This window comes from Zalophus californianus, chromosome 4 (genome assembly GCF_009762305.2).
Source record: "Zalophus californianus isolate mZalCal1 chromosome 4, mZalCal1.pri.v2, whole genome shotgun sequence".
In the NCBI taxonomy this organism is placed as follows: domain Eukaryota; kingdom Metazoa; phylum Chordata; class Mammalia; order Carnivora; family Otariidae; genus Zalophus; species Zalophus californianus.
In genome coordinates, this window is record NC_045598.1 from 29,072,602 (window position 1) to 29,099,229 (window position 26,628).

The following is a 26,628-nucleotide window of genomic DNA, read 5'->3' on the forward strand; positions in this document are numbered from 1 at the left end:
GTCTCCTCAACTCAGTCTGGTCCCTGGATCATCAGCGTCAACAGTACCTGAGACCTTGTGAGAAATGTAGAATCTAGGGCACTGCCACCCTAGGCCTACAGAATCAGAATCTGAATTTTAACAAGAGCTCAGTGATTTCTATACACATTAAAACTTAAGAGACACTGGTTTAAATGTTTCCCTGGTTGAACTATAAACCTTTATAGGGATCTCCTTCATCTGCCCCAGAGCACATCATAAGGCCTGATACCCAAATGTTTATAAGTTTTATTTATAATTATTATGTATGTGATACATTTTTTAAGCTCCTGGAAAAATATCTACCATATTGTTAAAAAGAGTAGACCATGTGCATTTTTACTTTCTGTAATACTTTGGTTTTTCACAATCACAATGTATGATCTTTATAGGTAGAAACACATGAACGTCTGGAAAAATAAAAGCTCTAATACATTCATAAAATGGTATATATGTGTAATGGTATCTACTGTAATTTCATTGAGCTATTTTTACAGATACGAAAAGATGGCCAAACTATGTTTTTGTTTTTTTTTTACTTTTTAAAAAAAGACTAAGTAACAGTATATATCAATGATACTATATTTGGGGATTTTTTTTTATTTGTGAATATGGACACTGAAAGGGTATATATCAGAGTATCTCTGATGGAGCTTGCTTCATACTTTTCTACACTTATATTTTTTTCTACAGTTTTCCTGACTTTTTAAAAAGCATATATATCACTTTTGTAGTAAGAAAAAAGTCATCTTCATTTTAAAAATATCTATACTCTTTATTAAACCTCTTTACATCCAGTGACCCAGATTTGTCCACAGCCCCCGAAGCTGACAGGTCTGGAAGTACCCGACCATTTCACAGATGAAGGCACTGGGCTTCAGAAACGTAGCCCTGATGGCCTGATTCTGGGCGGTCTTCTCCCACCGTGCAGCTACTCCAAGATCAGAGGAATGTGGCAAATCAGGCGCCAGCTTTGGTCAAAACCCCTGTCATTTTAGCAGTCTTGCTACCCCCAGCCACTTACTCTCAGACGGGGTGGGAGGACAACTCCTCAAAGACAAAGCTCTGAGCCTAACTCATGCTACACCACCTCCCCCTGGTGGCGGGCTCCGGAAACTGTCATGATGGCTTGGAGCTACAGCAGTTGGAAAACAATGACACACTGCCCTGACCTCAGATGGTTCGACTGGGGATTTTTCAACTCTTCTGTCGCTGCAAAAGGCAATACGTGTCCACCAGAAACCGTACTTCACAAACGTGGGTCTCTTCCCAAGCTGGCAACATGCGGCCCGCTCCTCTCTCGTGATGCTGGGCAGCAGCACACACACCACAGCTCAGTCCGCCCCCAGATCACGAGGGTAAACAGCTGACACAGCCATTCGGTGCCCATACATTGTCCTGTTTTTCAATCAATTACAGAGATAGTCAACATTTCATTATAAAACAGGCCTTGTGTTAGATTATTTTGCCCAACTGTAGGCTAATGTGAGTGTTTGGAGCACATTTAAGGTAGGCTAGACTAACGTTTGGTAGGTTAGGTGTATTAAATGCATTTTTGACTTACAATATTTTCAATTTACGATGGAATTATCAGGATGTAACCCCACTCTAAGTCGAGGAAGAGCTGTACTGTCTTCCATCAATTATCACCTTTATTTCTTTAAATCATCAAGAATCATCATCTTCCATCAAAGAATCAGGGACCGACACAAATACACAGAACAGGGCTGGGTGTCAAACAAGCTCAGAGCTCTGGGTGATGCTGAGGGTGGTGCCACACCCCCTCCCCTACCACTTCTGTGGCAGTAGTCCCTACCCCAGTGTTCTCCTGCATTGCCTTTCCTGCATTCTCTCTGCCTCCTCCACTCTGGAGCCTAGGAAAGGGCAATGTGCCCTCAGCCGTGACATCACAGGGAGAGACCCCAGCATCAGAAGCCAGTAGTCCTCAGGCTCTAGGCACTGATTTTTCAAGTATGTCAGGTTACCATACCAGGAAGCACCAACATCAGTCTTCAACTGTGTCCCCCTAGTTTGCTGGTAAACACACGGCTTCCTTACTCTTCCAGGAAGAAGGAAACATTCAACAGGGTATCTGGAATAGGAAGAGAGAAAAACTGGCATATCACCTCTCCAGAGAACACAAAACATCCGATTTATAAAAAATACAGGGGCACTGCAAGGGCATCTCTGTAATGCTTCCAAAGAAGTGAGACCTACAAAGAGACCACAGACATGAAGGAATAAATGAAAACCAGTACCTTGTACAAGGCTTTGGTGTTCATCTTCTGAAATTTGGTTCCAGGCCTTGGGCAAAGCTTGGATGTTTGCTAAATCTCCCCACTGGATCGAGGACAGGAGGTACTTCCTCTTCAGGTAACTTCCTGGAAGTTAAGGACTGCTCAAAAAGCAAATGAGGGTGCCTGGGTGGCTCAGTTAAGTGTCTGCCTTTGGCTCGGGTCATGATCCCAGGGTCCTGGGATCAAGCCCCACACCAGGCTCCCTGCTCAGTGGGGAGTCTGCCTCTCCCTCTACCCTTCCCCCCCTGCTCGTGATCTCGCTCCCAAATAAATAAATAAAATATTAAAAAAAAAAAAAAAGCAAATGAAATATGCTGAAGGGGGAAAATGCCCTGGGGAGAGCTACAGGAAGCAAAGAGTGAAAGAGGGGCTATCATTCTATTCACCAGGTGGCAGCACTCACCTACACCACCCATCTTTACCAAGCACCCCTTCACTCACAGTCCTATGGGGGTGGAGGGATGAAACATCGCCCCAACAACCTAGGATCTCACTGTGGTGGGGAAAAAAACCAGCAAATGAAAACAAAGAGTCTCAGTGATATCAAAGAGGACACTGCGGCGCCTACCTCCCACTTAGAGGGCGGCAGGGAGATTCCGGCTGGCAGGAAGAGCATAAGCAAAGGCACAGAAGTGGGGAAGCATGGATTAGTTTCAGGGCCAAATCCCCCAATCTGGCCGGCAAAGAAATGTGTGGAACAGTAGGAAAGGTGGCTGAGTCATTTGCAACGACATGGATGGAACTGGAGGGTGTTTATGCTGAGTGAAATAAGTCAACCAGAGAAAAACATGTATCATATGACCTCACTGATATGAGGAATTCTTAATCTCAGGAAACAAACTGAGGGTTGCTGGAGTGGGGGTGGGGTGGGAGGGATGGGGAGGCTGGGTGATAGACATTGGGGAGGGTATGTGCTATGGTGAGCGCTGTGAATTGTGTAAGACTGTTGAATCACAGACCTGTACTTCTGAAACAAATAATGCAATATATGTTAAGAAAAAAAAAAAAGATAGCAGGAGGGGAAGAATGAAGTGGGGGAATCGGAGGGGGTGACGAACCATGAGAGACGATGGACTCTAAAAAACAAACTGAGGGTTCTAGAGGGGAGGGGGGTGGGGGGATGGGTTAGCCTGGTGATGGGTATTAAAGAGGGCACGTTCTGCGTGGAGCACTGGGTGTTATGCACAAACAATGAATCATGGAACACTACATGAAGAACTAATGATGTAATGTACGGTGATTAGCATAACAATAAAAATTTTAAAGAAAAAAAAAGGAAAGGTGGCTGAGAGGTAGGTTGAACTAGCACACAAAAAGGCATGTAATCACCATCCACCTTTTTCAAAGAAATGGAACAAACAATCCTAAAATTTGTATGGAACCAGAAGAGACCCCAAATAGCCAGAGGAATATTGAAAAAGAAAAGCAAAGCTGGCGGCATCACAATTCCGGACTTCCAGCTCTATTACAAAGCTGTCATCATCAAGACGGTATGGTACTGGCACAAAAACAGACACATAGATCAATGGAACAGAATAGAGAGCCCAGAAATAGACCCTCAACTCTATGGTCAACTCATCTTTGACAAAGCAGGAAAGAATGTCCAATGGCAAAAAGACAGTCTCTTCAACAAATGGTGTTGGGAAAATTGGACAGCCACATGCAGAAGAATGAAACTGGACCATTTCCTTACACCACACACAAAAATAGACTCCAAATGGTTGAAAGACCTACACGTGAGACAGGAGTCCATCAAAATCCTAAAGGAGAACACAGGCAGCAACCTCTTCGACCTCAGCCTCAGCAACTTCTTCCTAGAAACATCGCCAAAGGCAAGGGAAGCCAGGGCAAAAATGAACTATTGGGATTTCATCAAGATCAAAAGCTTTTGCACAGCAAAAGAAACAGTCCACAAAACCAAAAGACAACCGACAGAATGGGAGAAAATATTTGCAAATGACATATCAGATAAAGGGCTAGTATCCAAAATCTATAAAGAACTTATCAAACTCAACACCCAAAGAACAAATAATCCAATCAAGAAATGGGCAGAAGACATGAACAGACATTTTTCCAAAGAAGACATCCAAATGGCCAACAGACACATGAAAAAGTGCTCAACATCCCTCGGCATCAGGGAAATCCAAATCAAAACCTTCCATGAGATACCACCTCATACCAGTCAGAATGGCTAAAATTAACAAGTCAGGAAACAACAGATGTTGGCAGGGATGCGGAGAAAGGGGAACCCTCCTACACTGTTGGTGGGAATGCAAGCTGGTGCAGCCACTCTGGAAAACAGTATGGAGGTTCCTCAAACAGTTGAAAATAGAGCTACCATACGATCCAGCAATGGCACTACTGGGTATTTACCACAAAGATACAAATGTAGGGATCCGAAGGGATACATGCACCCCAGTTTATAGCAGCAATGTCCACAATAGCCAAACTGTGGAAAGAGTCAAGATGTCCATCGATAGATGAATGGATAAAGAAGATGTGGTATGTATACATAATGGAATATTATGCAGCCATCAAAAGGAATGAGATCTTGCCATTTGCAACGACGTGGATGGAACTGGAGGGTGTTATGCTGAGTGAAATAAGTTAATCAGAGAAAGACATGTATCATATGACCTCACTGATATGAGGAATTCTTAATCTCAGGAAACAAACTGAGGGTTGCTGGAGTGGTGGGGGGTGGGAGGGATTGGGTGGCTGGGTGATAGACATTGGGGAGGGTATGTGCTATGGTGAGCACTGTGAATTGTACAAGACTGATGAATCACAGATCTGTACTTCTGAAACAATGCAATATATGTTAAGAAAAAAAAAAAGAAGATAGCAGGAGGGGAAGAATGAAGGGGAGTAAGTCGGAGGGGGAGACGAACCATGAGAGACGACGGACTCTGAAAAACAAACTGAGGGTTCTAGAGGGGAGGAGGGTGGGGGGATGGATTAGCCTGGTGATGGGTATTAAAGAGGGCACATTCTGCGTGGAGCACTGGGTGTTATGCACAAAGAATGAATCATGGAACACTACATGAAGAACTAATGATGTAATGTATGGTGATTAACATAACAAAAAAATAAAAAAAAAAGACTTCCTGAAGCAGCTCTGGACACTGAAACGTGTGCAAAGGATACGAATTTCGATAATGTCTCTCAATATCTTGCAACCATTCCAACATGTCAGCCACAGAAGGGCTGACCACTGAAGCCTGCAAAACAGTATCAATGCCAATCGAGTCTGCATGCTGCTCATAGATCTCAAGCACCTGCTCCACGTGCCTGCTGACGGTGTCACGCACCTTGAGGAGGGTGGCTCTGGGGGAAAAAAGGCTATTAGACAACACCATGAGAAGGCCTGAGGCAGGATTCCTCAACCTCAGCACACTCACATTTCGACCTGGATGGTTCTTTGTGGTGAGGAGCTGCCCTGTGCATTTTAGGGCACTGAGCAGCATCCTTGGCCACTACCCACTAGATCTATGACAGGAGCAAACCATGCCCCATCCTCCCCAAGTTGTGACGATCAATAATGTCTCCAGATACTGCCAAATGTCCAAACGGGAAAAATTGCTCTGGGTGCACATAGACTACTGCGGAATTTAGGAAAGTTACTTATCCTCAGTCGTGTATAAAAACGGTCTGTTTTGCTCACTGCACACCCTAAGTACCTAGAATACTGAGATTGGCACATAGAACGACAAACACTTGTCCAATGAATGAATGAGTGAAAGGGTTCTTGTGAAGATTAAATGCAATAGTGCTTATAAGGTGCTTAGGGAAGTGCCTAGCTCACGGTCAGTATTATTATTCCACTGGTGACTCCAAGGGACTCAGCCACCGAGAAGGCCACAACTTCCCAGAGGGCAAAGCATGCCTTAACCTAGAATTGTGGCTTTCAAAATGTGTGGCCACAATTAAAAAAAGAGATTTAAAATAACAGCCCAATACTCACACACAAAAATATGCCATCAACTAAAATAAAAGTTCACTACCTCAGAACATACCACAACATAATTTGACAGTCTCTCCTCTAATCAGCTAAGAAACTAAGTCTGGTTCATTGTTATATTCCCAGCACCTTGCACTTGGCATCCCATAGGTGCTTAGTTATTTTGTACAAATGCTACACAGAAGGTCCCCATATTTGACCATTTCCCATTAGTCTACAGCACAGACTATATACACCAGAAACTTCTTTTGTTCTAGTCAAGAAAAGGCCTATGTGCGGGGCGCCTGGGTGGCTCAGTTGGTTAAGCATCCGACCTGTGATTTTGGCTCAGGTCATGATCTCATGGGTCATGAGATGGAGCCCCATATGGGGCTCTGTGCTCAGTGCGGAGTCTGCTTGAGATTCTCTCTCCCTCTCCCTCTGCCCCTTCCCCCACTTGTGCTCTTTCTGTAAAGTAAATAAATCTTAAAAAGAAGGAAGGAAAGAAAGAAAGAGAGAGAGGAAGAGAGGAAGAGAGGAAGGGAGGAAGGGAGGAAGGGAGGAAGGGAGGAAGGGAGGAAGGGAGGAAGGGAGGAAGGATGGAAAGGCCTATGTGCCAGGTCTCTTGTCTATCCTCAATACTTACAACTGTAAGATAGAGGGTCTCACTTCAGAGTTTAACTGTTTAACAGAGTTAAGCACTAAGAGTTTAGAGATGTACAATTACTGGCACAGAGACACCAATGTACAGCAGAACAGAGTGGTGGTTGAACACTCTGGACTTGGTGTCAGGCAAACTTGAGTTAGACTCCCAGCTTTACCATTTACTAGCTGTGCAACCACAGGCAATCTGAGCCTGTTTCCTCACCAGCAAAATGGGATTAAGTGCGGTTAAGTCAGAGATGTTGAAAAGATTTTATATGAGAATATATGTAAAACCCTTAGCTCTAGCACCTACTAAGTTTAAAGTACAATTCCTCATTGCTTTTGACAAAAGAAGACAATAGAGAAGGGCTTAGTAAGCTTTCTCGATTGCTTTTCTTTTCCACTTTTGTAACTTCTACTGAGACCACCACTGCCGTGCCCTACGTGACAAGGGAAATGCCATAAAATGAGTTTTTAAAAAAAGACTGATTTATTTATTTGAAAGAGGGAGAGTCTCAAGCAGACTCTGCACCGAGTGCAGAGCCCAACATGGGGCTTGATCTCACCGCCTGAGATCACGACCTGGGCCAAAACCAAGAGCCGGAAGCCCAACTGACTGCACCACCCAGGCACCCCATAAAATGACTCTGACAAGAGGTCCCATTGCAACAAGCAAGGTTGAGACACCTCCAAATACCATGTTCTCAAGTAAAGGGAAAAACACTCTTCTGACTGATCCTCGCTACTTATTAAACACCAAGTTTTTCAAATCTTTCCACCAAGAAGGAGTGGCATCGAACTCTTACAGCCTCTCCCCTAACTTGTCCAAGACAGTGTCGCCAGCCGCCAGCTGCTTGCGCCTCAGCCGCTCTTTTAAGTCTGGGAAGGCCCGAAGTGGAGGCACGTCCCCAAACCGCAGATTGTGGGCCGCCTGCAGCTGCTCTGCCAGGTTGCTGAGGGAGGCCAGGAGGGGCTGGCTGTCCCTCAGCGTGCTCTGCCACAGGCCCTGCTGCTCCTCCACCACGGGAAAGCATTTCCTCAGGGCCTCGTGCACAGCAAGCAAAGGCTGCTCTGGAGTCATCTTCTGCCGAGATAAACAAACAACAGAAAGAAAAACAAAACAAAACAAAAAACAGCATTAGGGTCTCAAGTCGGAAGGGGAAGTAGCGGGTCCAGTGATTTCCGTGCGCAAGTGAGGTCCCGCTAAACCAGGATCCCCTCACGAAGGACTGTGTATCCCTTCCGACAGGACGTCCTGACGCGAGGCGTTGTCTTACCTTTAGAGGGGCTCCGGAGGCCGGGCCTTGGTTTCCCACCTCCGAGAGGGCTTCCCGACCAGCCCTCGGAGGAGGTTCGCCCGCGGCTCGGGTAGTCTCCAGCTTCAGACTGCGGATTCCCCGGGCCGAAGCGCTGTCTCCGAACCCGTACTTCCAGAGCCAGAATCTTGTCTCCTTTCCCGGAAACTGCCGGTAGCTTTCCCTAAACCAGCGGGAAAACTTCAATCTAACTTCCTCAAAGTTTCAGGACCCGCCAGGGCCGCCACCAAGCGCCCGCGGTCTCTCTGCGCATGCCCCAACGCAGCTACCGAGTCGCGAACGTATGTCGTAGACCGCAGTGCCTTCTGGGTGCGGTAGTCCTACGTGTGCACCGGCGGCCGGGCCGCGGAGCTTCCTTGTGATTGGATGCTATGGGACCCTCCTAAGACGGCGACTTCTCATTGGTCAGTCTGTGGCAGTTTGAATTTGGTGGCGGCCGTCGCACGTCCGGTTAGGCACGGAGCTGCTCCCTCCCCTCAGCTGGAGCGGCGAGGTTTTTCTCAACCCGTTTCGTGACACGCAGGTACGTGCCTCGCGACTCCTTTATGCTCGGGTCTGCAAGGGCAGGGCCCCCCCATTAGCCCCGTGGGGCGCCCGTCCGCCCTCTCCCGCTCCTCCGCGGCCCCCTTAATCTCCCTCCCCAACCTCGGCCGCTGACCCCCCAGTGGCTGCATCCCCCGCTCCCCTCAGCCTCCACCCAAGCGCCATGGCTCCGGCTAGGAAGGGCGGCAGTCGGGTGGCCAAGACCAACTCGGTTCGGAGCCGGAAGCTGGCTTCCTTTCTTCGGGACTTCGACCGTGAAGGTAGGGGGCGGAGCCCGGGGCGATCGCGGGGTGCCGGCGGATTGGGGTGCGGGCAGCACGGGTTCCAGGCGCCGTTCACCCGCCAGTGACCCGTGTTCTGTCGGCTTGGCCCTCTCGCAGTGCAAATACGATCCAAGCAAATTCAGTCGGACAGGCAGAACCTCCTCAAGGAGATGGATAACCTGTACAACATCGAGATCTTGCGGCTCCCCAAGGCGCTGCGCGAGATGAACTGGCTCGACTACTTTGGTAAGAGCTGCTCCTGTTTCCCCAGGCCTCGGCCTGGGGCGCCTCTGTGGTCACCTGAGTGAGGTCTTCAGGATCACTTTAAGGAAATTGCAGCCTTACCGCTTACCCCGCTCCTTATCTCACTTCCTTGCTTTACCTTTCTGCATAGTACTTAACGTCATCTACCCGGGCAGGTAGGCGAACGTCTTCTGTAAAGGAGCAGATAGCAAATACTTTAGGCTTTCTGGGCTAGAGGGTTCTCTATTGCAGCTACTCAACTCAAGCTGTTATATGTCCAGAACAGCTGTAATGAATGGGCAGGTGTGTGTCCCAGTAAAATGTATTTATGGACACACTGAAAAGTGAATTTTGTGTGAATTTCATGTGTCACAAAACACACACTCTCTCTCTCTTTTAAATACTTTTGTCCAATCATTTAAAAACAAATAAATGAATAACTTGGTTTGCTACCAGAGCTCAGATGGGAGGATAACCCCCAAGCAGTGCTTTCTGCATCTTATGGAAACTGTCAACTAAAAAATGAGCAAATCAAATTGTGAAGTGCAAGGACTCTATTCTTTCTGGCCAGAGAAAAATTGCAGCCTGTTCTCCACTCCCTTGTTAAATGTCCAAGGACATGCAAGAGGCTTTCATTTCTGCTGGGTTACCCTTTTCCTATTTCCCTTATTATTACCCATTTCGTAGGCTCCTTCCTGAATAGAAATGCGCATTCTATTCAAATAGATATTTAATGATTCTTTGACTTGCCCTTTTATTTGCATGTTTCTACAAATATTCATTGAGCATGTCTCAGTCACAATGCTAGGGGCTGAAAATGCTTTGGGAAATAACACTGATGTTGCCTACCCTGAGGAGCTTATGAGTTAGTAGAGGAGGATCCTTTTAAAAGTGCACACGTGATTATATAGTCAAAATTATAAGTACCAGAAAAGGGAAAGAGTAGTGGTCAGTAGGTACATTTATATAGTGCTTCCTATGCCAGACAGGTATTATCCTGAGTGTATTGCATATGTTAACTAATTGTATGTTCATAACAAAGGTATTCATTGTTAACATTGTTCCTCTTTTGTAGATGACAAAATTAAGGCACAGAGAGGTTGGTTACTTTGCTCAAGGTCTCATAAGCTAGTTAGTAGCAGAGTGTATTTAAACCAGGCATTCTGGTTCAAAGTGTGAATTCTTAACCGTTCTACAGGACACTATGAGAGTTTCTGAAGGAGGCTTAACCGAACTTTATTCTACATCTACAACTTGCACAGACCTCTTCATTCAACACACATTGGCTACATACCTACCCCATGCCATATTTTTGCCCGAAACTGTCTTCAAGGAATTCAGTTCAAGGCAGGGTGGACACTTAAACAGCTCTGAGTAGTTGTTGGGTATGATGAGGGTGAGCAACTAGCTCAGCACTTCGGCGCAATCTGTTGTGATAGAAAAATAAAGACTTTTGGATTTGAACTGAGTTTTGAAAGATGAATTAGAAATTTGTCAGGCGCAGAGGAGCATTTCTGGTAGAGGAAATAATAAGTGCCAAGGCACAGAGTCATGAGAGATGGCGGCACATTTGGGAAATAAGGACTTGGGTGTGGTGGGAGCTAGAATATGTGATAAGGCGGCCAGCCAGATGTGGAGAAAAATTAAACAAGGTTGTAAAGTTCCTTGAATGTTGAAGCCAGGGCTTAATCTGGTCCAGTTCTAGACAGATAACGGGTTATATCAGGGAAGATGGTTTATCATTAGGATCTGAGAGTAACTAAATAAAATGTTCTTTTTAAAGCCCTTGGAGGGAACAAACAGGCGCTGGAAGAGGCAGCAACAGTAAGTGATCTGTCCTAATTTGGAACTGTGGTTAGTTTTTAAGTTTAATCCTGTCACAAAGTCCAACCAGAGGGTGCTTACTATGGAAGCGGTTTCGCAGGGGACATATCCTGTTTTTGTCAACTGAAGATCTATGGTGGTCAAATGCTGAGTCCGTGAAGCCCAAATACTGTCAAGTTCTACAGAGGGAGGCAGTTCTGTTATTGGCCGGTTCCTTGTAGCTCTCTGCCCTGACCTCTCAGGCAAAGCAGAAGCCTCAAGCCCAAGTCCCTCTAAGCCCCTGGGTCATTACCTAATGGCCTGGTCTGCTAGGTGTCAGAGACCCCAAAAATCTACATTCTTCTATGCGTTATTAGAATCTCTTGGAATCTCAGGGTTTGAAGGGACCTGACTACCAAGGATTCATAGTAGCATGGAATAGCAGATCTCTACTGGCCTCAGAAGTTACAGGTGTTTCAGAGCCAGTTGTTCAATCAGGAAAAAGAGAATTTGGGGGTGAATATTGTAGGAGAGGAGTGGGGATCACTGAAAAATAAAATCAAGAGCTAGTAAAACATTCTTAGTTCTGGCTTTCTCTTTCTTTGTAATATGTTCCTGCCTCCACCCACCCAGATCTAATGTTTCAAGACTTACCTCTGAGGTGAATTATACTCATTAGCTAATACATCACCCTCTTTTCTAATTAATCAGACATATAGAACTACAAATCAGAGAGCTTCTAATGTAATATGAAATAGCCAGTATCATCATACCAAGCTGAGAGAATTGTAGCCTTAGCTAATATGATTTAGAACTCAGGAAAGGATTGATACTTTGGCACAAAAGTTCATAAAGATTAGGTATGTGGCGGTCTCCCAAGACCACTTCCAGGAAGACTCAACAGGGCTCAGCATATAGTCATACTCATGGCTATGATTTATTACAGTGAAAGGATACAAAACAAAATCAACAAAGGGAAAAGGTGCCTGAGCACCTGGGTTCAGAGGAAACCAGGTGCAAGCTCCCAAGAGTTCTCTCCCAGTGGAGTCACATGGGACACCTTACTTCAACACATGTGAAATGTTTTCTATCAGGAAAGCTTATTAGAGACTCAATGCCCAGGATTTTTATTGGGGGCTGGTCACATAGGCATCTTCTGCCTAGCATGTACCAAAATTCCAGACTTCCAAGAGGAAAGCAGGTATGCAGCATAAGCCATGTTGTTTGTACAAAGCTTAGGCCCAGAGAGCCACTCTAACCAGGGAATGGTGGGAACCCTAAAATCCAAGTTCTCATGCAAGCCACCAGCCCATCCGTGCAAACAGGCCCTTCTATGGATATCCGTCTTAGGCCTGTTAACTCTTCTGCACGAAGGTGATCAGTGGCCTGCCACCACCGATACCTTCATAACATGCCAGTTATTTCTAGAGATGGCACATAGTTGGCCACTGTCTATTCCATCAGCCATTTCAGACCTCGCTAATCTAGAGCTCTGTTTCTTGCTAAGATTGGACAGCCTCAGGATGCTCTTCTGAGCACTCCATGGAGTCCCTACCAGTCTGGAGATGAAACCTGTCATCCCTAGTCTATAACAACTCTTCTGATATTTACATGTGCCCTGCAAGGAAAAGGCATAGAATCATGCCTGCTTGTGGCTATTCTCATTCACATAGGTAGTCACCACTGGGAACACATTTAATTAGAATGGCAGCGACTAGAAGCCTTTTTGAAGGGCCCGTGGGTGCAACAGAAAACCTTATTGACTCTCTAGACTGGAAAAAAGTCTACTACAGCACCAATTGTAGATAATGTGAGTCATTAGCAACTTGTATTGTTTGCCGATGGGACATAATGAAGTGCAACCACTTTGGAAAATGATTTGGCATAATAGGTGGAACAACCCTCCAGTGCGCCATCCCTACAGCCAAGAGAGAACTTGGGCACATGCATCAGACACATGTAGAAGATGTTTGGAGTAGCAAAAGACTGTTGACAGGAGATTGGAGAAATTCATTGTGATAGAGTCACACAGTGGGATGCTACATGGCATTGAAAAACAAATGAACTACACCAACAAATAGTGGTCAGAAGCGAAACCAAATAAAATATTATTTAAGCACATATATGTTTGTTTAAAAAAAATGCAACAAAACACACACACGCTTTCTTTTAAGCAAATGGAATGATAGTGGTCACCTCTGGAGGAAGACAAGGAAATAGAACAGGGAAGAATACGGAGCTAGAAGCAAGTAATCAGCAATGTTTTAGCTCTTGGGTTGTATTGTGCATTTATAGGAGTTCACTATATCATGTTATGACTAATACATAACAGTCTTTTGCATGTAATAAATAATGTTTTTGAAATTAATTGTTTTGAGTCTTAAACTATTCCCCATATTTGATGGAATATGCCTGGTGTTTTCTGACTGTGTTTGTCATAGGCCGACCTGGATATCACAGAAATAAACAGACTAACAGCAGAAGCTATTCAGACACCCTTGAAATCTGCCAAAAGTGAGTACTTTTTAGAACCCCTTGTTGAACTGGGAGAGTGGAGGCCAGGTGGTTGGCTGGCTGCTCAGAGGCCTCAGTGGTGGGGCCTCTTCCCTCTAATGCCTGGTCCTCGGTCTTGCAAATCCAAGAATGTGATTTTGGCCCACTGCATTGAGTTAATTGTATGCAGGACTAATAGTGCGCAAGCTCCCGGCCAATGTGGGAGCAAGAGTGAGAGTGGAGGGAGAGGGAAAGCTGTGTGGGAGCCATGACTGCCATCAGCTGCTCCAGTTAAAGAGGTTGGTGGGCCTGAGAGGCATTCCAGAACATGGTGGTAAGGCCCGCCGAGGCAGTCCCATGTGATCAGAAGGGTTGAGAGAGAATTGTGAAAGGGCCGGTATCCTCCAGGCGCCACCCCACGTTCCTGGATTCAGTGCCCGGCTGCGGAAAATCATCTCTCCCACATGCCCCACACGCTGAGAAATGCTGTCCTAGAGGGAACGTGTTTGGGAAGCCCGGTTGTAATTGGTGAGCGTGGAACCAGGACAGGATGCACTCTGTTACAGACTTTATGTTACTGTCATTAAGCTTTCATAGCTCAGTGCGTCCACATCTTGCGAGGACAGGCCTGACCCAGGGCCTGGATTTTGGGGCTGCCCTGGTCAAACCAGGGCACTTTTCCACTGGGTTGGGCCAGAAGCACTGTCCAGTTCTTATTCCATCTTGCTTCCCATCCGAATGGCCTTGTAGCGTGAGGAGAGCGTGAGGATTTTGCTTTGCCGGTGTCATGTCCCAGTGCCGCTTCCATGAGGTGATGACATGATTGGACTCAGGTGTTCCTGGAGCGCCTCCTAGTTACAGTCTTTTAGTTCACTTTGGCTTATCTCCACATTTAGGTAATACCGGTTTCTTTTCTGGATTCCACAAGTTTTGCTCAAGTGCTGGTGGAGGGGGTCTTCTGATTTCATCCCTGGGAACAGACACACCAGGACCCGAGTCAGCCAACAGTAAAAATTGTTTTTGTGCCCTCTTGACCACTGGGCTTTGATTACATTATAAGCTACTTCCAAAAAGAGAAAGGAAAAAAAAAAGATAAATATATTATTTAATGTGTCAGGAAGTAAAAAGCTAAAAATTTGTCTCGTCTGATCCCCCACCCCGCTCCATGATCAGATGCTGAATTTTCTCTGTGGACTCCCTGCTCAAGATTGGCTGGCTAATGGTTGTACAGATTAGCAGTGAGACACTAACTTTCATCACTAAACAGCTGCGGTGCTTAGAAAGTTTTTTCTAATCTATGTAAATGATATTTTATTGTAATAAATAAACTTTTTTTAAAAAAAGTATTTTATTTATTTGACAATGAGAGACACAGTGAGAGAGGGAACACAAGCAAGGGGAGTGGGAGAGGGAGAAGCAGGCTTCGCATGGAGCAGGGAGCCCGATGCAGAGCTCCATCCCAGGACCCTGGGATCATGACCTGAGCTGAAGGCAGACGCTTAACGACTGAGTCACCCAGGCGCCCCTGTAATAAATAGTACTTCTTATAACATGTGTCCAGTACTGTCCAAAGGGCTTTATGTTCATTCATTCCACAGACACTTAAACACTTACAGGCACAATTCTAGGGGAAATGAAACAAGAGTAACAAAGATGCTGTTCTTGTGGAGCACATCCCAGGTCTCATAATACCCCTATGAAGTGACTACTCCTTTTTATAGATGAGGAAACTGAAGCAGCACAGTGAAAGCCCCATGACCTGGGCAGTGCTAGGACTGGGCCTCATGCTCAAGTCTAGCAGAGTCCAGCGTCTGCGCTCTCACCGGAACGCTGGGCATCACATGGGCTTCATTAACCAGTCTGGTTAGTTTTCTCTGTCTAAACCCTCTTTAAAAAAAAAAACAAAAAACTCATCTTGTTTATATTCAAAGTCTATTTCTTGATTACAGCCTAAGATTGCATATGTTTTATTTCCTGTAAGAAATGTGAATGCATGAAAGTTTATTCCTATGAGAAAGATCACTTTGTTAAAACTGTTTCTTATAGCACGAAAGATAATGAAAGTGGATGAAATGATAGTGGAAGAAGAAGAAGAAAATAAGAACAGGAATCTTCAAACTGCAAGAGTAAGTAGGCACTCGGGTTTGGGGCTAGGAGCTGACAGGAGACAAGGAAACAAAAATACCTAACCTCTTCTTGCCCAACCCCACCCACCAGAGTTCACTGTTTAGTAGAGAAGAACCCATTTAAATGGCTCATAACAAAAGCGATCAGAGAAGTGTGTATAAAGCACATAGAAGGCAGAAGAGGAAGCTATCAAATTTTACCTCCCTGCTTAGGGTACACCCAGGCCTTTAAAAGTGAGGGAGATTTCACTAGCTGGAGAAGAAAGGGAAGGGAAGCCCAGGAGGAGGTAGGAAAGTTCCTTCAAGTTCCATTTAAGGAACAGGGAGCTGTTGGGGATGACAGGGCTGTAAGCTGTGGGTGATCTGCGTACAGGAAGGCCCAACGATGAATGGCCTTGTGTGCCAGGCTCGGAAGTTTCCATTTCATCAGGTTGGTCATGGTGAGTCACAAATGGGAGAGGGGAAAAACCGGAGACAAGGAAACCAGTTGGGAGGCTGTTGTAATTCTTAAACTGAGGCCCAGATCCTATACACAGAGAAGGGATGGTTTTGACAAATGTGAGCAGGACCAGTGGAGGAAGGGAGGAAGCGGGGATGACTGATCCGTCTCTGGCTTAGGCTCGCCTCATCTGTGGAAGGCGGCCCACAGGAGGAAGAGCAGTGCTGGGTTCAGGTGAAGGCGAGCAGCCAGGGTGCCAATTACTTGACATGTCGAGGGATCTATCCTTTTCTGAAATTTCAGCCTGGAGCTCAGGAAGGAGTAGGAGATAGAGGCACACTGACACCCAGCGTGGGCGTCCATGAGGTTGTGCAGAGAGGGCGTGGAGGGGGAGGCTGAGGATGGGCACCTGGGGGGAAGCTGGAAGGAGGGGCTCATGCGCAGCCTGTGCAGGGACAGCCAGAGCAGCAGGGAAGATTGGGCACCCCGGGATGGCCTGAGTGACCTTCACAGCAGCATTTCATGGGGGAGCGGTGGGGGGTCCCGGCCAGGCTGCAGTCAGTTTAAAAGAGATTTACCTTTAATCTTGGCCAAAACCCTCTACTTTGAAGACCCAGGTGGTGGAAGTCCTTAATTGATCGGTCACATTCCATATTACTTAAGCCACTTACTTCTGGGAGATAGAGCGCATGTTCATCAACCCCAATTTCCGGAGTGGGTCCCCCTCCCCTCCTTTTCTTACTTACCCTTTACCCTCCCTCACTTTCCCCTTTTTGGGGCTTTTTATAACCACAGTGTCATTTGATTGTGAATCCAGGTCAAAAAGTGTCCTCCATCCAAGAAGAGAACCCAGTCCGTACAAGGAAAAGGCAAAAGCAAAAGGTGACGGGTTTTCCAAACGTCCGTGTGTGTTTTGGTGTTATTGGAGAGCCCCATCCCTCATGGCAGAGACGGGGGTGAAAGGGTTCTTGTGGCTTGAACTTGAGTCTCCAAGCTGGACGGGCCTCTAGAAATGATCTGACCCAACACGTTCTCCAGTTCTGCCCACGTCCTCTATCCTCCCCGACTTTTTTTGTTTGTTTTAATGCCACCAGGGAGAGTGAAGACCAGAAACCTGTCATAAGTGCTGCAAATTTTGTTCATTTGCCTGACAGCCCACGTGCAGAGCTCCCCTGTGGCCAGTCACAAAGTGGCTTTCACCTACCTACTATAGTTGTTTCTTCAAGTGTTCCTCTTGGTCCTAGTCAGTTAAGAATCACCATCGACTTGAACTAATTATGCTGGGCCCTGCTAAACCATTTGGGATGGGGCCCGGAGGCCACATCTCAAGAAGGTTAGAATGTAGTGGCTGGGATGTGTGTCTGTGAAGGAGACTCTCCCTGAGCGGTGGACACCTCTCCCTTTCGAGGTGTCCCTCGAAAGAGGACAGGAACTCTGGCTGAGGGGCCTGCAGGGTGTCGAGAGGCTGTCTCCTTCCTCCTGTTCCGTTAGCCTGACTGAGAGGCCGGACTCTGGAGGCTGACTGCCTAGCTTCAGAGTTCTGGCCCCACCTTCATGGGCTGTGTGATCCTGGCCAAGTTGTTTGACTCATTATGCTCGAGTTTCTGCGGCTGTAAATGAGGATCACAGCCATGTGTCCCGGGTTGTTGGGAGGGCTGCACGAGTTAGTGTACATGAGGCTCTCGGAATGCAGCCACATGGTCAGTGCCCTCCATGTGGGACCTGTGCACCTAATGGCCTCTTCTCACCTGCAGGTCAAGCCATTATAACACTATCACCCCAGCTGTGGGCCGGCTGGAGTTGTCTATGGTGAAACCAACTCCAGGCCTGACCCCCAGGTTTGACTCGAGGTGAGTAATGGGGGCAGCGCCTGCACCTGGGTGGGAGCCCAGCAGTTCACCTCAGTCCATAAGAAGGGCATGTGGGAAAACACTCAACTCCTTGGCCCGGCAAGCCCTCTTGGAAGAGGGTAGCTGTCTGGGCTTCCTAGTGTCTGCCTCTCCCCTGAGTGCAGGCTCACCTGTTTTCAGCGACAAAATGAGTCTATTTGATGAGAGGAGAATATTCTGCCTCTGAGGACTAGGAGGCCTCTAGTGACTCTCGTTCTGCCTCTTCTGTTTCTGACCAACAAAAATATTTTTTCAAAATGGGTAGGTACTCTCCTATACCCTCGGTAAGAGTGAGAATGGGCACCACATCACACCAGGGAGACTAGTGTGACCCAGGCTGGAAGCCAATGTCTTCCACCAGGCTGGTCAACTGGATAGGAAATGCTCTGGGGCCATAAAGAAGCAGTTCTGTATGTGCTGATGGAGCAGCGTCATGACCACGGGTGTCTCCAAGCACGCTGCACGACTGTGTCCTAAATGATCCCATTTGTGTCTATATACAGAGAATGTTTCTGGAAGGCATAAGGAATTGAAAGTCGGGATCTCTGGGGTGAGGAGAGGGAGGAAGACTTCTTTTAATTCCCACTCTTGAACTCTTTTTTCACATGTGCATAAAGCAAAGGACATTTAGAGAAAAACAGGTAGCAGGATTTTAACTGTCTTGAGAAAGTTTATTTGGGAATTAATGTAATGATGTAATCTCTGAATCCTCCTTTTTTGACCCTGGAAAATTCCTCTTGCTGGAAGCACTTAGCCACTCTTGGAAGTGCATTAACCATAGTTTATTTCTAGCTCTGTGGATGGATGGATGACTGGTGTCCATGCAGAGCTTGGGACCTAAGATTTCCATGGATAAGAACTGACTTTGGCTAGATGCGTGTTTAATCATTACACGCTCCCTTCTCCAGCTGTGTGTAGTCATTATCGTTTAAAAAGACTTTTTGCCCTAAATTTAGAACTCGCCTTCTTAGAAATGCAGGATTTGAAAACTACAGCTTGAGGCCAGATGGGGGTTGGAAGAGCTCATGGCGCCTTGTGTCACTCACTCTGCCAAGCCATCTTGACAGAGATCTTCCCACTTCGCAGGGTCTTCAAGACCCCGGGCCTGCGTACTCCAGCAGCCAGAGAGCGGATCTACAACATCTCCGTGAATGGCAGCCCTCTTGCCGACAGCAGAGAGATTTTCCTCACAGTGCCAGTGGGCGGTGGAGAGGTGAGCATCTCACAGGGAGGCCAGCCCGCCACGCACAGCTCCCTGGGCATTTCTTTCCTTGGCCCATCACCCACTCCTCACCCCCACAGTCCTTTGGGTCACATGGATCCTGATGTGCACATTTCTGCGGGACTCCGAACCAGTTTTCTCACCCCGGCTGGAGGCCCAGGCTGGGATCCTTGCCTGGCTCCATGTTCCGTTTGTTCATCAGCTAACATTTGGCCACCTGCCTTATGGCAGGCCCCAGGTATAGACGACATGATTCCTGCTCTTGAGAAGCCGCTCAGTAGTCGAGATAGGTTCACAGTCAAGTCTAGGGTCACAGGACACGTGCAGTAAGGGAGATACTAAAGGGAGTGCAGAGGAAGGCAGCATCAGGGTGTGTGCTCTAGGAAGGGGAACATGAGCTGTGTCTCCCACTCCGGGTAACTTGGAGGGGTTCTGACTTGGGCTGAGCCCAGTTGCCCTGAGCTGGGTAGAGCAAGTTGCGGACCTTGGGTCCTAGGAGGGAAGGAAGGTGTATCTCAGATATGTCTGCAGGGCACGTCTAAGCTAATGTCCGTGCCCTTAGTCCCCGGGTGGGCCAGCCACGGGCCAGTGAGAACACTGACGTCATTACCTCCTAACTGCCTCGCCGCTCCCCGCTCCCCCTGCCCAAAAGTGCAGGATATCAAGGGGACCCCTGGGGCACACTGAGGCACTGGGTGCAGGGTCCTGCCTCAAGGAACACGGCAACTGAACCACTCTACTCTCCACACAGAGCATGCGATTACTGGCGAGTGACTTGCAGAGGATGGACATCGCACAGCTGGACCCAGAGGCCTTGGGAAACATCAAGAAACTCTCCGTGAGTCTTGTAACCCTCCGCACAACGGGATACCTCCAACAGCTTGCTGTCCCTAGGATTGTCTTTTTGGCCTGGGCTTCACACTTAGCATTGTGCTGTCGTCTTTCTCCCAAGGGATTTTTAGCAGCACTTCTGTCGCTGAACTGATGTTGCCTTTCAGTCTGTCCCGGGGTGCCTGCCGCAAAAGTTCCACAGCAGAATCAAAATTCTGCCTCGTTCGGGCAGTTGGTGCCATTATGCGAAGGCGTGATCGACTGCCAGGGAGGGAAGCTTCCTGGAGGGAGGGGCTTGTTCCGAGGAGTCCCACAGAATCAAAGAAAGCGCTGGACAGCCAGGCCCCTGGAGCCGTGGGAACTTCGGTGACAGGCGTTTACGGAGCCCCATTCTGGAGCGCCGGCTCCCGTAGCGCCTCTGTCTCTGAGGCCCCCCCATGCGTGCACTTCTGTGACACTCCATCATCCCTCCCTCTCCACAGAGAACCCCCTCCACGCCCCGGTGCGTTCTCCTTCAGTACTGGCTTGCACACGGCTTCCGGCAGCCACACTCCCAACCCTGACGTCGCTGCCCTAATGCCCAGCACTGACTGTCCAGCTTCTTGGCTCCCCTTCAATCCTCAGGAGGGGAACTGAGTTGGTTCAGCTTTGGTCAGATGGGCCCCCGTGGTCCAGTCAGTGCCGTCCCAGGTGGGGGATGGGAGCCCTCTGTGCAAACATGGCTGCCCCCGGCGCCCCCCCTCAGGGGGTCTGGGAAGGGTACATCCAGGGGAGCCAGCCCCGCGCCGAGGTCCCACACATACCCGGCCACCCAGATCTGGTGACGTTCATCCCCTTAGCTGCACCACCAGCCCTGCCGGCTCATCTGAGGTCTTATTTTACTCCTGTGTTCAGACGAGAAGTGGGGTTTCGGGCCAGTTCATTCGTTTGGGGTACAGAGAACGGAGGGCTGAGCTCACTCAGACTTGCCAACCCCAAATCCAGTGTCACCCAAGGGGAGTCTCTAAGTGGCTACCAGGCAGGCATGGCCAGTGCTGTCTTCACTCGGTGACCCGCCTCTTCCCTTTGTAGAGCCGCCTCGCCCAGATCTGCAGCAGCATACGGACTCACAAATGAGGCTGCCGCGCCGAGAAGCCAAACCTGACTCGATGGACCCTCAACGGGCACTTCCGGGCCTCTGAGGAGACCTCTTCCCTTCCGGCTGTTTGTTTGCGTGTGAAGTTCCAGAGCAGGGAGTGGTGTTCCTCTGGGAGAATTTGGGAAGTGGGGAGACACGCTGCTCCCCCATCGGTTAGATAAAGCTTTGTTGCTCACGCCTCCCAACCCCACTGCCTGCTGCATCCGTGCAGCCGAGATTTCCTGTCATTCTCCTGGCAGAATTCTCCTTCCTGCTCTCAGAACTGCCGCCTCTGCCTTGTGTAACCCGGCATCCTGTCTGTCCTCCAGTGGCAGTGGCGTGGGAGCACCTCAGGTCCCCAGGAAGACTGCCCGCTCCCCCTCCTCAGAGAACTCTGCATCTGCCGTTTCCGCTCCGTGTTGCTCGAGGCTGGGAGTTTTAGGCTCAGAGAAGTGAGAGCTCTCTGAGGGGAGAGGACGGGTCCAGGGAGCTGGGAGGAAGCATACAAATGGGGACAGGACAGCAGAATGGGACGTGTCCCAGCAGCGGCCACAGCTGAGCCCATCTCAGCCCGGCGGCCCCCATCCCTGCTTTCCGCTGTGGTGGATACTAAACGGGGCTTCGGGATTGAACACCCGCTGTGCCCAGTCGTTTTTTCCAAGCTGATTGTGGAACCGCGGTTTGTATTTATCCCTTTACTGAAGACCAAAAACTGGTTTGGAGGCAGCTTCCATGTCTGGCACCTCTACCTCTCTAGTTGGTAGGAATTTGGGTAAGAGCATTCTAGGGCTTAGCTTAGTCTAGGGTTTTATGTGACCAGCTGCAGAGGAACTATCTCTAAGCTCTCCATGGTCCAGTGGTCCCTGCCAGGTCCACAGACTTTGCAGAGAACACTTCCCTCTTATGGGGTTCATTGGGGGGCAGGTGTAAATTGCCTGGTGGCCTCATTCCACGTGTTTGGCCTGTGCCCCGGGCATCAGCTAGTTACTCCATACCTCGGTCCCTGCCCTGTGCCCCAGCCTGTACCTCTGCCCTGGCGAATCATGAGATGTGGTCCAAAAACATGGGAACTGGGAGTTCACTGTGTCCTCCTGTGTGGCTGTGTTCTACTCCGTGTCACTTTGCTCTGTGACCCGCCTAGCAATCCAGTCCTGTAGCTGTATTCCTTGTTTCAAGTTGTTTTATTCTCCCTTTCCTGAAACTTGTGCATATCGTGTTCCCGATTAATGGCATCTTTTAAGCTGTTGTAATTAGGGCTACTGAAAGGTACCCGTTTTCAATAAATTGTGGGTTTGTTTTTAAAGATTTATTTATTTGAGAGAGAGAGAGAGAGAGAGCATGAGGGGGGAGGGTCAGAGGGAGAAGCAGACTCCCCGCCGAGCAGGGAGCCCGATGCAGGACTCGATCCCGGGACTCCAGGATCATGACCTGAGCCGAAGGCAGTCGCCCAACCAACTGAGCCACCCAGGCACCCGGGTTGGTTCGTTTTTAATCGATATTCAGCCTGCCTGTCCTCTCCAAGCTGTGCTACCTGGACTAGAGGCCATCTGGGAGCTGAAGCTATCCCAGTGGGGGGGCTCCGAGCAGCTGCTTTCCTCAGAAGATACGGAAACCTTCCTGTAGGCAGAATCTCTCTCATATCTGAAGATGGAGCCCTCACCCCAACACGCAGGCCATAGGTAACCCACCCCAAGTAGGTTTACCCCAACACATTTGTTCATGAGCAAGAAATTGAAACATGGGAAGTCTCTAGGCTATCTATAGTTTACACGTAGAGTCAAGGCTTGTTGGCCTGCAACAAAGCAGGGGCACAGGTAATGCAGTTTTCATGCTTCTCGCTTCCCAGAGTTCCAGGGCTCTGGCAGATCTGCCTGCCTAAAATTCTTTCTGCACTGAAAACGATCCACATGGACCTAATGGCAGAAGATAAAAATGGCTCATCTAGCCCGGTCATCTGGCACTGACAGTGATGGATGGGGAAGGATCCTGTGGTCAGTGACAGCTTTGGAATAAAGGTCACTCGTTTTCAGTCACCAAACCTGAAGCTTACACCTTTTCCTTTATCATCTGGGGCGGTGTCAAGAAGAGCCTGGTATCAAGGAAACACTTAGGACCCAACCTGCTTGACCAAGAGCCATCCTCACCCTATTTCATTCCACTTGCACCACTGCCTAAATGAACCCAGGTGTAGGGAATGTGTAGTACGTAGCAGGTGCCGTACAGGTGCCAGTCATGTGATGAAGATAGAGCAGCCTTTCATTCCATATAAGGGGCGGACTTGGAGGGTAATGAATTCCCCACCCATCCCCCGATTTAAAGCATGGTCTGAACTATCACAGGGTTGGGATGTTGCAAAGAAAATTTAAATCATACTGCCAGCCCACAAACCAAACAGGCTTACTTTCACTGGATTTTGTTTTTTCAAGTTAGTTACAATTTAAAAATTGCGAGATTTCACAAAAATGCTAGCCTCCAAAAAATAAGATCTGATAGCAGCCAGCTGGAGCGGAGAGCAGCTTTCCTTAGAGAATCCTCTCCCCATTCAAAACAACCCCTGGTAGATCACTTCCCTTTGTTACATGCCTCGCCCCGGTAGGCAGTTTACTTTGTACCCTCTGCTGTGTGGATGAAGGGAATAAAAGCAGAGTTGCTCTGGGTTGGAGGGAGCATGGGGCTCCGAGTCCTCCCCTTTACCAGGGCACCTGAGGCAGCCGCCAAGAGTCCTAGAGTTTCAATAAACACCAGGTTCATTCTTGGCCCTGCAGGCTTCCTGATCTTTCCAGAAGCCCTACTTGGGGCTTCCTGTTGAAAGAATTCCAAACGTATGGCCTTACAAAGAGTTAAATTATTCGTATGAAGAGCTAGTTCTTGGGATGTGAATGGTAGGACCTCACCTAAGCGTCGCTCGTTCACGGCGTCAGACACACTTTGTAGCTCAAAGGAACTGCGATCCCCATTGCCACCGATGAGTTTGCATGCGATGGAAAACTGTCTCCGTGCCCACATGTGCACAAGCTCTGGGAAGTGTTTTCCTTTCTAATTTCACACATTGACAGCTGTTGACCCACACCTAAAATACAACATGATACATATGTGCTGAAGGTTTTACTAGTAGATCATTCCTGAGGCTTCAGAAATGGGAGGCGTCGGAGACACTAGGAGAGAGTGTGGTCAGAACTGGGGTCCACGTTGGGCTCTGCACTCCATGGGAGTCTGGAATCCAATTTGCTTTGGCTCAGGCGCCTGCCTCCTCCGTCACAGGATGAGGCATTACCCCAGCCCCCCCTCCCCCGCCTGCATCACCTCCCCAGTTAAACAGTGCCCACCCCCCACCCCCCCATCCCCGTTGTAAGCTGTAATCTGCACTTGCCTTCTACACTCTGCCATCGTCTTTCCCTTAGTTGATCTTAGGGTCTATGAAGTTGGCATCTTCCGATCCTCAGATGATGCAGATGGTGGAGCCCAGAACACACCCTTGGCACCAAGATACTGGGAAGAGCCCAGCTCCCCATCTGCAAACTTTCAGGGCCGTGTGCCACAATGTGCTAAGAGCCATCAGGGTGGAGGCAGGGGACACTCTCCAAGGCTACACGCCTTCAAATCAGACCTCTGTCTTCACCGTGCCCCAGCGGACTGTCGAGGATGAGTGCAGTGGGCGAGGGAGGAGAAGGGGCAAGATGCAGCCTATCTGGGAGGAGGTGTAAGGCGCTTGCAGCAGGGAAACATCTCGTTTTGGTTTTCTAGTCCTTCTCTTCAACTTCCATGAGCAGTCTTAGTCCACACATATTGCCTGGAGCGAGGCTTGAGAGAACCATAATCTGCCCACAAGATGCTGGTAGGCTTCAGGGAGGAACCCTGAGGAGACTAGCTGGGTTCTTTCAAGATGCTGGCAGAAGCCTGAGTCTAGATGGCAAAGGGCACCAAGAGATTTAAAGAGAGGGCTCCATACAGTGAGGAGTTTTGCTTGAGGCCTGAGCGGTGTGAAGGGGACGATGCGAGGGAGGAGCTGAGCCCAGAACGTAGTCATGCTGAGTAAGGGCAGTGACGGCACTACACGGCTTCCCCCCCCCCCCCGGGCCCTCCTGCATCTCCCCAGGACTTCCACAACACCTAGGATTTATCCCTCTGGCTGTGCCTTTCGTGCTTTTTACTTAACTGACCCCCATTAGGCCGTGAGCTCTTAACTTCCTAGTGGCTGCTACAGGGTAGGAGCTGGGTTCACTGAATGACCAAATAGGGGGTCACACCACGTCAGCAGCCCTGCTGCCCGGAGGTGTTCATTTCAACCCCCCACCATATACTGTATGTCTACCCGTGCACCTTGCTACACCTTGCTAATCCTAACATTTAGTAAGCACTTACTATGTGCAGTGTGAAGGGTCGGTGGGGGTCCCCCATTCCTCGGCTCCATGCCTCCACTCAGGCAGACCTCCACAGAGCAACACTGCCGACAGCCCCAACCTGCTCACTCACTCCGCCCCGCCTGGGAAAGAAGCGACTTCCTGAACGGAACAACCTGCTTGAATTGGCGCCACCTGGCTTGTCCCGCAGGTCCGCCTGCTCGCAAGCGGGGTGCGCGCCGGTCTGCTCCCCACCCTGCAGGACGCTCCGGCAAAGCTGCCCGGGGCAGACGAGGCTTGCAGCTTCCTGGCTCAGCCTGGGACTGGGTGGGTCTAATTCAGAGAAAGGCCCTTTGTCCCAATACAGCACAACTCATTTATCGAAGACGTACATTTTATCCATGTTAACGTCTCTGAAATCGGGATGCATCTTCCAACCAGATGGCATGACACAGCTGAATTGGCTGTGATGTTTTCTTAGTGGTACATCTCACACTCAACGGCATCTTCGATTTGAAGAAACGTGGTAAGCAGCATTCTCCAGTCAGCCTTATCAAGGAGCCGGTATCTTGTGCTCCGTCTGTCCCGGTGAACGGTGCTCAACTGGTTCCGAGCACAGGAACGGAGGAAAGGGGTGTTCTTTATTGCCACCCTGCCGCCCCAGCCCCAGCCCCAGCCCCACACACTCCCCCTGGCCTAGGCAAATAAATACGACACCTTCTCCAAGCTGTGAACACGAACAGCCCGGTCTAGGGAGAGCAGAGGCACTAGGAAGCCGGAAAGGGCAAGGGCTCACGTGGTGCGTGTGTGCATATGCGTGCACACGTGTGAGCACTCAGGCGGCGCTCCAGCATTCAGCCCACACCCCCACTCCGCCCTGATCACTGTCTTATCCCACCTTCCTCCCTTTGCCACTCGCCCCAAAAGGTTCCCACACTCCACTCCTCGATCCTCTCACGTGGCTTCTGCCCCCCACGATTAAGGCCACTGTTAGGGGCTGAATTATGTCCCCCTCGAAATTCACAGGTGGAAGTCCTAACCCCGGTACCTCAGAAAGTGACTATTCGGACACAGGGTCTTTACAGGGGTTGTCAAGTTCCAGG

At 48.8% G+C, this 26,628-nt stretch overlaps 2 protein-coding genes across 8 annotated transcripts; one reads left to right on the forward strand and one right to left on the reverse strand.

Annotated features, from left to right (window-relative positions):
• Positions 1-768: 768 nt before the first annotated feature.
• On the reverse strand, positions 769-8,483 carry C4H1orf109 (chromosome 4 C1orf109 homolog). 5 transcript variants are annotated; one of them, XR_003517358.1, is made up of 6 exons: positions 8,178-8,483; positions 7,707-7,984; positions 5,463-5,642; positions 2,277-2,395; positions 2,009-2,110; positions 769-1,416 (listed from the first exon to the last, which is right to left on the reverse strand). XR_003517358.1 is itself a non-coding variant. In XM_027578809.1 (5 exons), exons 2-5 carry the CDS (start codon positions 7,979-7,981, stop codon positions 2,073-2,075), a joined length of 612 nt encoding a protein of 203 aa, XP_027434610.1. In that variant the 5' UTR covers positions 7,982-7,984; positions 8,178-8,483; the 3' UTR covers positions 769-2,072. The 5 variants fall into 5 exon arrangements, 2 of the variants coding, with proteins under 2 accessions (XP_027434610.1, XP_027434629.1); XR_003517356.1 differs by having other exon boundaries at positions 1,583-2,110; XR_003517364.1 differs by having other exon boundaries at positions 2,277-2,399.
• A 151-nt stretch (positions 8,484-8,634) lies between these two features.
• CDCA8 (cell division cycle associated 8) lies at positions 8,635-23,132 on the forward strand. 3 transcript variants are annotated; one of them, XR_003524544.2, is made up of 12 exons: positions 8,635-8,739; positions 8,907-9,019; positions 9,140-9,268; positions 11,049-11,089; positions 13,510-13,582; positions 15,608-15,687; positions 16,944-17,008; positions 17,881-17,976; positions 19,102-19,228; positions 19,989-20,075; positions 21,140-22,451; positions 23,032-23,132. XR_003524544.2 is itself a non-coding variant. In XM_027621274.2 (11 exons), exons 2-11 carry the CDS (start codon positions 8,923-8,925, stop codon positions 21,182-21,184), a joined length of 840 nt encoding a protein of 279 aa, XP_027477075.2. In that variant the 5' UTR covers positions 8,635-8,739; positions 8,907-8,922; the 3' UTR covers positions 21,185-22,494. The 3 variants fall into 3 exon arrangements, 2 of the variants coding, with proteins under 2 accessions (XP_027477075.2, XP_027476994.2); XM_027621274.2 differs by lacking the exon at positions 23,032-23,132 and having other exon boundaries at positions 21,140-22,494; XM_027621193.2 differs by lacking the exon at positions 23,032-23,132 and having other exon boundaries at positions 8,724-8,739; positions 8,882-9,019; positions 21,140-22,494.
• The last annotated feature ends 3,496 nt before the right edge of the window (positions 23,133-26,628 follow it).

Coding starts and splice junctions, on each gene's coding strand:
- C4H1orf109 (XM_027578809.1), bottom strand. CDS start 7,981: ATGACTCCAGAGCAGCCTTTGCTTGCTGTGCACGAGGCCCTGAGGAAA. Junction 2,396..5,462: donor GAGAGACATTATCGAAATTC/GTATCCTTTGCA, acceptor ACTTCCAGGAAG/TTACCTGAAGAGGAAGTACC. Junction 2,111..2,276: donor ACACCAAAGCCTTGTACAAG/GTACTGGTTTTC, acceptor TTCCTATTCCAG/ATACCCTGTTGAATGTTTCC.
- CDCA8 (XM_027621274.2), top strand. CDS start 8,923: ATGGCTCCGGCTAGGAAGGGCGGCAGTCGGGTGGCCAAGACCAACTCG. Junction 17,009..17,880: donor GGAAAAGGCAAAAGCAAAAG/GTGACGGGTTTT, acceptor TCTCACCTGCAG/GTCAAGCCATTATAACACTA. Junction 17,977..19,101: donor ACCCCCAGGTTTGACTCGAG/GTGAGTAATGGG, acceptor CCCACTTCGCAG/GGTCTTCAAGACCCCGGGCC.